The 11,661-nt window shown below is 40.0% G+C and overlaps 1 protein-coding gene across 4 annotated transcripts in view; it reads left to right on the forward strand.

Moving 5' to 3' along the window:
* The window catches only part of LOC122790313 (keratin, type I cytoskeletal 18-like), a 508,415-nt gene extending 497,206 nt beyond the window's left edge, over positions 1-11,209 (forward strand). For all 4 annotated transcript variants that reach the window (XM_044057831.1, XM_044057834.1, XM_044057833.1 and 1 more), the window contains 2 exons: positions 6,912-6,967; positions 10,076-11,209. In XM_044057831.1, the coding sequence (XP_043913766.1) occupies positions 6,912-6,967; positions 10,076-10,194 (175 nt within the window). In that variant the 3' untranslated portion in view covers positions 10,195-11,209. The remainder of the gene's footprint in view (positions 1-6,911; positions 6,968-10,075) is intronic.
* The last annotated feature ends 452 nt before the right edge of the window (positions 11,210-11,661 follow it).

Below are 11,661 nucleotides of genomic sequence, written 5' to 3' on the forward strand. Positions count from 1 at the left end.
ATGAACTGTCAGCTGTTCTACAAGTTCACATGCTGTTAAAATTCTTGTAACTGTTACGTACAAAAACAAAAGTACTTTTATACTACTGTTATTCACAAAGTTTACTCTTTATATTTCTATGAATTCTTATCCATAAGTTTCCCATGGTACACTGTCATCGATTCTTGGACTCCAGCGTTAGTATCCATTATCCGATTTAGACAATAGGTTTGAGCACTACATTAATTTACTGTTAAAAAGCACTCCTATTATAACCGAAGCGAAGCAGCTATGGAAGCAGTGTACTCATTACACATTAAATCCCCAGGTAAGAATATCTATCGCTAAATTAGAAGCGCTAGCAGAACACCTTCAAAATCAAACTGAGTGCTCTTCTCACAACTCCTTAAGTGGGCTGTTACCAACAGAATGCTTCATAAAACATTGCTTTATCACATATACTTGTTGATTGGTCTTATGGATCTTGTGTTTTAAAACCAAAATCACCTTCTTTTCTTCTTGTTACCCAGTTATATATGCATCTTAGAGCATATATCTGTAAGTCAACTTCTATCAGTAATTTACATCATTAGTCCAGGTTTTTCCCCCGATTGATCACTAGTCCAAGTTTATTTAAGAGCCCCCCCCCCCCACCCAAGCGACAGCAGCTTTTTCACTCTCTCTCTCTCTGTCTACACTATATCAGTCAACACATTCCAGTCCTTGAAAATTCCACTTCACATATTTTCTAAGCCTCAATTTTGGTTTAAGCACTTGGGCTTTAGGCTTATCCCTTAGCTCTCCCTGGCCATTCCTCTCTCAAATTCTGACAAATATGGATGGAGAATTTCCTACAGTTTCTCCTGCCACTCTGGTTGATATGGGCATCCTGAGAAGTGTAGCAACTGTCTCATGTACACAGACAACAACCTACTACTACCACCTTGGAACACAATCTGCAACAGATGCAATTACATTAGGAACCTAGAGTCTATGCTCTCTACCTCACAAGCCAGTACATCTGGCGATGAGAAGGCTGTCAACACAATAACTACACCTCAGACACCACCCACACCTATAAAACACACACCCACATATGTGGAGGTCCTCAACAAAAACATACCCAAACAAAGGAGACCTCTGAGACAGAAACACACGCGATCTCCACAGCCCTCCACACCACATAACACATATAAGTTCACACACCTGTGTCTCACATCCACTAAGGCTTAACCATAAACCCAACTTATTAGCCATAGGAGACTCTACTGTGAGACACACAGATGTGCCTCTCACCAGGCTGAATAAGGGGAAAGTCACAGTTAGTTGCCTGTCAGTTGCCAGAATCCGCCATATCACAGATGTACTCAAGTCTCTCAACATCGGGTACTGTTATGATTCTGTCATAGTCCATGTTGGTGTGAATAACTTGAGATGTACCTCCCTGGACTATATGAAGAGAGACATGATTTAACTTGCTGAATGTCCCTAGCCTTAAGCAGCTTTCTGTCATCACCCAGAATGATGCCTTAATACAGACAGAAAATGATGGACTTTCACAAATGGCTTAGGTTCTGGTGTAATTCCAAGGGGATCCAGTACCTGACAGCCTAGGAAGATATGATCAACAGACCATGATGCTTTGCCAAAGATGGCCTGCATCTGTCTCACTTGGTCTTCAGACTTATGGCAAAGACTCTTGCCTCCCCCATAGTGCCTTTTTTAGAAAAAGTGATGATGTTAAAACTATCAACATAAAAATTTCAACAAAACGCAAATTAAAGGTCATGGTACTAAATGCTAGGAGTCTAAACATGAAAATGCACTCATTGCAAGCATTCTTAACCCTGGAAAATGCTGACATCTGCACAGTCACAGAAACCTGGTTCAAAGTTGCAAAGAGCACCCCAGCCTTATCTGGTTACTCATCCTATCATACATTCAGACCCCAAACTGTGGTTACTAAAGGCAAGGAGGTGGGGTTTCAGTATATATTAAAGACATACACACCTCCAGGCTGGTCAAACACTGACACACAGGAGACACTCCAGGTGCAGTTAAACCATTGACAAGACCCCCTATACAAATAATAGCTAGCTACTGGACCCCAAATCTGACTCAAGGTGCCCTATCTACCTATCTGGACTGCTTTAAATCTTTCAAGATTCAACTCGTCACCCTGATCCTGGGTGACTTTAACCACCCAAACACAGAGTGAAAGAACTACTCATGCCAGAACACAAATACCCAGAGATTTCACAATTTTGTCAATGCAAATGCCTTGGAACAGCTAGTCGATACCCCCACAAAAGGTGATAATATCTTGGACTTGGTATTAACCAACATGAGTAACCACTGCAGCATCCCTGCAGTATCATCCTGTCTGGTAAGATCCAACCATAAAATGGTCACTTTCGAAGTCACCATCTTCCCCGACCCCTCACTAGCTAGGGTCAAACAAAAAAACTTCTCCAAAGCTGATTACAGCCTCCTGAGGGATGGTATAAACAGCTTCACAGCCCCTCCCCCTTTCTAGGAACTGGCACCTGGATCCAAAACTATATCAAAGCACTATAGGTTCATAGATTCATAGTTCTAGATACCAACATTTATTAGATGCATGGAATCAGGAATAACTGACAGGACTAAAACATCCTCTGCAAGGAAAAGTAAACCTGTCTGGTTTACATCTGCAATAAATAAACTCTACAACAAAAGAAAAAGAATTGCTGTCCAGGACCAAGAGCGAGCAGATGCCCAACTGGAAGCAATCTCTCCTTAGCTTTAACAAGCAAATAAATGCGCTAGTGAAATCCTTCAAAGCAAACTTCAAGTCCAAATTGGCCACATGTACTAGAGACAATCATAAGGCTTTCTTCACATATGTCTGCAATCTCAAAGGAAGCATCTAGATCTGTTCAGAACTGGTGGTCAAGGACACCGCATATACAAATGCCGTAGATATAGCAAACTTGCTGACTGACAGATTCAGTGAAAATTTCACCCTCTGCCCCCCCCCCCCCAATCAGTAAATCAGGACATTTCCAGTACCTGCCCTCTTCCCCTTATATCTAGGGATCAGGTCATCACTGCTCTCTCAAAGCCAAAAATTACAGCCTCCATGGGATGCAATAACATCCCACGATACATCCTACATGAACTCGGGCAGGAACTTGCAGCACCATTAGGCACCCTACCCAACCAAAGCCTGAGTACTGGCTTTGTCCCAGCTGAGTGGAGGACAGCCACTGTCATCCCTTTACACAAAGTAGGACCATCCTCCAGTCCGGAAAATTATAGACCCATCAGCCTGATCTGCAAAGCTATGGAACAGATTATCATGGACCTCAACAAAGACATTGGCAACCTCCAAACACTAGATCTGGCACAGTTTGACTTAATCAGTGGGAGGTTATGTTTGTTAAATTTGGTAGACTTTTTTGAGACAGTCACCAAAGCCATGGACAAGGGGAAGATGGTGCACACTGCCTACCTTGACCTGGCCAAAGACTTTGACACTATTCCACATTCAGGCATAATAGATAAATGCTCTCAACTAGGCATCAATCTGTATGTTACCATGTTATGGGTAGCTAACTGGCTCACTGTTAGAACTCACCTAGTCAAAATAGGGGGAGTCACCTCAAGCAGTAGACCTGTACTGAATGGAGTACCCCAGGATTCGGTCTTGGGGCCTCTGTTATTTCAGATATACTTTTCTGAGGTGCAGGCCAAAACCAGTGGGCTATGGCTGACCAAGTTTGTAGATGACTACAAGCTGGGGACTGTCATCAATTCCCCTAGTGATGTGGACATTTTCCTAGAGGGTTCCACCCAAACAAATGACTGTTGCCAGAAACTGGCCTCAAGCTGAATACCAAAAAAATGCATCATCATCCTCTTTGGGGAGAGTGACATCCCCACAAATTATCACATTAATAACAATGTCCTAAGCAAGCAATTGATCGTAAGGGATTCGGGCACCCTGATTGATAGCAACCTGACTTTTGACCACCATGTTGCTTCCATTGTACGGAAAACTTTCTACATGGTCCACCTCATAAGTAAGGGTATCTCATCCAGGGACAAGGAGGTCATAACATCCCTGTATCAAGGCCCATTATTGACTACAATGCCCCATTAGGCATGAACCTCACAAAGCACATGCAGCAGCTGGAGAGACCACAGAGGTTCCTAATCCAGGGCCACAAAAATCTACCATACACAGATAGGCTAAAAGCCCTATCCCTCTACCAACTTTCATACAGACTTCTCAGAGGTGACCTCTGTCTGGCATACAAGGCGATATAGGACCCTGCCTTGATGGGACTGCTGCAAATCCGCAAGTCAAGCTCCACTCGAGTAACCCACATGCATGGCCTCGACCTTGTCTGTGACATCAATAGGACTTGTTGGCGGGACAGATTTGTGTCCCAGAGACTCCCCCATCTGTGGATTAGACTACCTTTCTGCATCAAGTCAGATTACCTCTTTACTCCTTTTTAAGCAAAACTTGGATCTTGGCTAGGCTTAAAAGGGCCTCAGGGCCAATAGCCTAGTAACTTCCTATGATACTATGATCACTGTCTACATCTTCATTACCTAGCAAATCTATTTCTTGGATTTCTGTTGTATAAACAAACATTGTTCTCTGTCTTTATTAAAATCTAAATCACATTGTTTTCATTCATTACTCACTCTCCATCTTTAATCACACTGCTAAATTTTCCTCTCTATCTCTTGGTTCTGCTAATGAAATATAGGTTCATAGGAGGTTACTAAGCTATTGGCCCAAGGGCCTTTACAAGCCTAGCCATGTTATACCCTAGTTCCCTTAATGACCAAGTTGTATGGTCTATATTTGCAGTGTGAGTCTATGATCAGCATGGGCTGCCCTTATCCAAGAGGGATTAAACTACAAGATGAGGCTGTGATGAGATTTAAACTCATGACCCCCAGTTTAAAAGACCAGTGCTCTAACCCCCAAGCTACAAGCCGGACATCAACCATTTTGCTTCTTCATCATTACTAGTTCCTTTAGTGTATACTAACACATTTTAATTAAGCTCAACAATTCTAACTCCCAGCGACAGAAGCAGTAGTAGAATGTGGCTTGTTAGCAGGTCACATGACTTCTCTGCTCCTGACACTCCATGTAATATTGGCTACTTGTTGCACCTCCCCCACACCCAGTTGTTTCATCTGCTTCTCCACATTTTTAGGTGTGGCAGAAATTGGGTCATTCCTCGACATTAGAGACAAGCAGTCTTCTTACCTGGCATACCACAGGCGAACCTACAGGGAACAATAACATTATTAGGCTCCAGTCCTCTCCCTCAACTTGAAAACATTGTGTGACTTCCCTGATACTACTCTGCAAATAATCCTGGTAGTCACTTGTTGGTTTTCCATGTGTACCTCTCCTCACATTTTAGCTTTATTCTAAATTCATGAAACTTAGGCTGCATGTTTTGGATTTGACGCTGTCCTAAATCTTCCAACTTTGGGTGTTCTATCCACCTTCAGGTTCATTTCCTCTAGCTACCCCATCAATATTTTCAGTTTTCTGTGACCGAGTTCTACAAATCTTAGTAGTTCACAGCATGTACAATTCCTATAATGCCATGATCATTTTTTATGCCCGATCTATTACTGTTTCATTTATTTTCCACCTCAATAATTTTATTGCATATTTTCGGTTATGTATACAACAAACCCATGCCCTCACCTGTAATAGTGTGTGTCGTCATTTCATATTTGTTTCACCTCTTGAAGTTAAAAAGTCAATAATCCTCTGCTTCCCTCAAGCTACTAGGGTACTGTCACATCACTATCAGCATCTGAAAAATTGAAGTTCTTTTCCTAACATTGTCAGTGCTTGCAGCTTCCTTGAGACCCCCCAGTATCTTCATTATTAACATCAGTAGTCAATATTTTTTTTAATTATGCTGTTTTTTTCTAACTTTTTCCACTATGCAGAAAAGATCTCATAGGGAAAACAGACTTTTTTTTAAGCTAAGGCACATTCTTTTTGTGCTATTAAGTTACTGAAATATGTACTTTAAAGTGTTCATCAAATGCAAAGTAAATGTAAAGATTTCCTAAGAAGTCATAGTTTACTGTTCATCTGGGAGTACAGAGGTATTTACATTCTGAAAAATGACCATCAAGTAATAAGATGGAACTTGTCAGTTTTGATTACTTATTTGGCATTAAATCAGTTAGTTGTCAGACTCTATGAAAACACTTTTGCTCTTTCCTGATCAACCTTCAGAACTGTGGTTGCAAAGAAAAAAACATTAAACTGTGAACACTATTAGCAATCAAACCTTTGTAGAAAAAGAAATCATTTTTTGCAGAAGAGCAAGCTCCCTCATATCCACCCAAGATGGCGGTGTTGCACCTCTAGCCACAGCCATTACATACATATCAACACTGAGATCATGGCATTTTTGGTACACTTCTATCTTTTGAGGAAAAAGCCATCAGTTTCGCAGAAATTACTGCTTGTACAAGAGTCAGGCATTTGTGTCTCAAAAACAAGCCAATGTACTGTTGAGATACAAGTCTTTAGCTCATTAATCTGCACAGTTATAACAAACAAAAATGGCAATGCAGTAAATAAGTTGCTGCTTGATTTATACCATTGGTACTTCAAGGTTTTAAAGATTTATTTTCTCTAAAAATGCCCATCAAAAGTGAGAATTACAGCCATATGAAAAATTCCTAGGACTAAAATATCAGAGTAAATTATTGTTTATTCTAAGAAATGCTTGACTAGAACTTATTTTTATGCATTAATCATTTACTGTAGTGATCAGACACTTATGGTTCTGCTAAAACCTTTGCAAAATAGTGCCCGACTTACAATTTAGTTGGTGACATATCTGATTTTGTCCATGACATATTTAAACCATTTTTTTTTGTAATAGGGAAACAACTGGACATATTTCTGATGAGGAATCATCAACAAAGGTGGCAGAGAGTGGTAAGTGACTCTAAATTGATTTTTCTGAATAAATATATATATTTTTTCTTCTCTTGCTCCTAGTTTATGTCTTTAAGGATAAGTCAGTCTAAGACCTCACACAAATTGCCACATCACTGCCTTGATGTATAGAACTTGTACTTATATATGGAATGAGCTGAGGGTCATGGTGCTAAATTGGCACCATTTGTTGCCTGGAGTAATGCCATGGGTTTGAATGTGTTCTATGCATTTTCTTGCCTATGAGCAATTCCATGATATGGCTTTTCATTTCATCACAAAAATGATGCTTCTGCCTTATAACAACAACTCATTCACTTCCCCTACCAGATAGTAGGGCAAACAATCATTGACTTGATCCCAGCATCCCTTGTTGACTTTCTGGACCACAGTTAACTTGCTCGGCCCCTATTGCCAATGAAGTAGATGTATGTAAACCTTCTGCATGAAGAAATTAGAAGTTTAAATTAGAAGTTTTAGGAAGACTCAGAAATTGCAATGCCATTCTATTTCAGTCACTCGGCTAACTAAAGAGAGATACTGCTAAAAGCAAGGGTAGAAATGGTCTGTGCCTCACTACTTTTGTACCCATATCAAACAACCTTGCCACTATTATTTCACAATAAGCTGAAAAAAGAAAATACTAGAATCTTGTGAAAAATCTAGTGAAACGGATGGTTGGTAACTCCTGTTTGGTTCAATGTGATAGGCCCTTTCAGATAGTACACCTAGTATAAGGAAATAATAAATCAAGCGAGACTAGAATAAAAATTTAGGTAGATGCATACATAAAGAGATGCATGGGGCCAGATTAATCATTGTGTGGACACAGTGAACATTTTTTTTTAGAATGTCCAAGTCTAAACACCATAGTGGAAGAGACAGCAGCAAACTAACCTAGCTTGCATTGCAGTTACAATATATAGAATTGTGGAGGTGAGCCTGGGATATCCCATGAAGGATTACTGCTACACAATTTTCTTGTTCTTTGATGATGATTTTCTATTACAATGTTGGAATGTTTAGACATGTTGTAAAGTTAATACAACACTCCTTCAGCATCTACCCACTGAGTAGATTCTATCATAGGTTCATAGGCTGGTACTAGGTTATCGGCCCTAGGGCCTATACAAGCATAGCCATAACAATCCCCTGGATATTTCTTCCCACAATATTTACTTCCCTGGACCCCTGTCTATAGGCAGGGCAACTGACATGATCCCCGGGGTGAATTTCCTATCTCCCATCCAATCGTCAAGGATCCTTTTGAAGAGGGCCAAGGAGGCACTATGCTTTGACATGTATAGGCAGTCCATTCCAGAGTATGGGGAGTCTCTGGGTCAGGAACCTACCCCTCCAGCATGTTTTGTTCATTGTGATGACAAGGTTTAAATCCCTGGAGTGTGTGGCTCTGAGGGATTGGAATTTCTTTAAGTGGAGCATGTCCAACAGCTCGGGGTTTGACATGGCCATGTATGTTAAGTAGAGATCGCCTCTGAGTAGACAATATGCCACAGAGTATAGCTGGAGTTTTTTAGATGGTCAGCATAGGGCATCTCTGTCTGATTCTTTTAGTGAGGTATTTCTGCGGCCTTTCCAGCTGTTGCAGATGTCTTGTGAGGTACATACCAAATGATGCGTTATACTCTATAATGGGTCTAATGAGGGATGAGTACAGTGGGACAATGACCTCTTTCTTCTGGATGAAAAGCCCTTAGTGATGAGGTGTGCCACACAGAAAGATTTCCTGACTGTTGTGGCGATGTGGTTATCAAAGGTGAGACCACTGTCCACCCGTGTGCCTAAGTCTCTCATCACACTTTCAGTGCTTAGTACACTGCCACCTATGTGGCAATTCATGGGGACATGGTTTTTCCCAAAGGGGATAACTATAAATTTCTTGGCATTAAGCTTGAGCCCATGGCTCTGGCACCAAGCATCTGTTTCTGTAAGGCCCTTTTGTAGAATATCCACATCATTTGGGGATTCAATAATGGCTCCCAGTTTGCATTCATCTGTGAACTTTGTTAGCCAGAGTCCCTTAGTGTTGGCCTGTACTTCAGAGAAGTAGATGCCAAACAAGAGTGGTCCCAGTACTGAACCCTGAGGTACTCCACTTGTCACTTGCCTGAAGCTGGATTTGGAGTAGACTACTTTTACTGTCTGGGTTCTGTCAGTAAGCCAGTTGGCAACCCATCGAGTGATGTAGAGATTTATGGCCAGCTTAGTAAGTTTATCTATGATTCGAGAGTGGGGGATGGTGTCGAAGGCCTTGGCAAGGTCCAGATAGGCTGTGTGGACCAACTTACCCTCATCCACGGCTCTGGAGACTGATTTGAAGAAGTCAATCAGGTTCAGGTTCATCATACCCATGATTTGAAGTATCTGCTTCTCATTCACAAGTTAATGCAGTAGGCACTGTCAAGTTGCGAGTGCTGTGGAAAACATTCAGCCTGCAATAGTATATTACCTGAATGAAAAGCAGAAAGCTAGGTACTAGAAATCCATTAGACAACAGGTCATTCAGTCCTTAATGTAATACTTTTAAACATCATATTTTTCTCAGTTATAAGGTTAAAACATTCACATACAAGATTTTTATGGCATCGTATGGATACAAACCTGTAAAACACAACATGATATTCTCCACCAATTTCTATTCCTTGGTGGTCTTGAATTCAGTATGTTGTGATCCAGATAAGCAGTCACATGCTAAGGCACAAACCTACAATGTGAAGATGACCACCCAAATAAGCACCTGCATGCCCCCAAGGTTATAAGAGCCATCTAAAATAAGTTATTTTCTTGGCAGCCATTTTGTATAACTGAAAACTCACATTAACGCTATGTCAGCTGCCTATCATTACAGCTTGACACTTTAACATGCTTAGTCTTACTGAATTTCGTATTATCACAACTTTATAGCAGCAATATTGAAAGGCTACTAGACCAAATATTCACAGGTGCCTATACTTTAAGTTAAGAAACATGACATGTGTGGAATAAAGTGGGATTTGTAAATATTGTTCACAAATGTTCTAACAAATGAATGATCTTCTAAAGTCGATACTAAATGCCTTAATATGTGCTTTTCTTCCTTTCATGCAGATATCAGAATTAGGAAAACGGTACAAATTATTACCCAGACCATGCTTGATGGCAAACTTATCAATGAAACTACTGAAGTTCAATCAGTGGAGGAAATAAAGCAACCTCTCAGTTGTTAAAATATTCAAGGTTCACTAAATAATACAAAGATAATAGATTTTTTTCGCTGTTCAGTAAATAATGTCCAATTAAGAACTGTTTGCAGCCAGCTGAGTAAGTATAGATGGATTTTGGTATGGGGTCTTCTGAGCAAGCATGCATTGCTGTGGTGATTGAAGCCATACCAAATGAAACTTCCAGGATCATGATTTTAGATCTGCCAAAATCAAACAAATAAATGTTATACATCTAGTCTTATGTACTTATCTAAAGTGTTGGACGTTATGCCAAGTCTTTGTGGAATGGTGTTAGATTGGTAAAAAGTACTAATATGTCTGAAGGTTAGGGGAAATAATTACTGATAGTGTGTATTTGTCAGTTTGAAGACATGGTCAGAGATGAACAAATCTTCAACGCAGCACTGGAGATTGAGAAAAACTATGAACTCAGGATGCAGGATGACGACTATTGATTACACAGAGCCAACATCGGATGAGGTGGTGTGATTACATTTTAGACTGACCTTAAGGAAATTCTCCTTCAATTTCTGCCACTGAATAGAATATTCTGCAAGCTAATGTAGTAAAAGAAAACTGTATCAATTCTGGAAATTAAATGCAAGGTTTGGTGAAATCGATGATAAAGGGAAGGATGCTGTGTTAGTGCAGGAATAATACAACAGAATGATATGTGGAGCGCCTACTTCTGAGAACAACGCAGTATCAGTTACCATTAGAATGTTTGATGTTGCCAAATATTGTGTTACTTCCAAATTTGTATTACCTCATAAAATATTTTCAGAGACAGAGTGTTATATACAGAATAGTAATTGTGTGTTTCATCTGGATTTTGTAAATAAATGTTATTCAAGATAAACTCAGTTCTGATGGAAATATATTACCGGAATATTCGCAATGCAAAAATCCACATATAGGTGTGCTCAAAAATAAAAAAATAATGTGTTCTAACAACAAACTCTATGGATGCTGCAATGTAACTAAATTGTGAACAGTAAAAAACATATGCTGACAATGTATGCATTTATGACTCACCAAACCTCCTTTTTATCGTCTCAGATTATACAAGGTTTATTACTATACATTGAATACCCAACATCAACATGCTAAACATCAACACAATAATGTTGAAATGCCCACATCAACATGCAACTATAAGTGTGCCAAGAAACAGCCTCAGTGCATGCAAAATTTTAAGAAGCAAAGAATAACATTGCTTTTTGAAGGGTTTCAATCCCCCGGATAATTACACATACCAACTCTGAGCTCTCACCATAGGTCATATTCCCCAACACAAGGAATTGTTCAGTCTCAGACACCTTTCAACCAGCTGCTTAGCTGATCATAAATGGTTGACTGAACAGCCATCAACTGAACACATACTCAATATTATGGAAGGAACCCATACATACAGATAAATAGATACATACACACGCGTATACGCTATGTTGTGGAGGACACTCCTCACCA

This window comes from Protopterus annectens, chromosome 16.part0 (assembly GCF_019279795.1).
Source record: "Protopterus annectens isolate FY-2018-M chromosome 16.part0, PAN1.0, whole genome shotgun sequence".
NCBI lineage: Eukaryota > Metazoa > Chordata > Ceratodontiformes > Protopteridae > Protopterus > Protopterus annectens.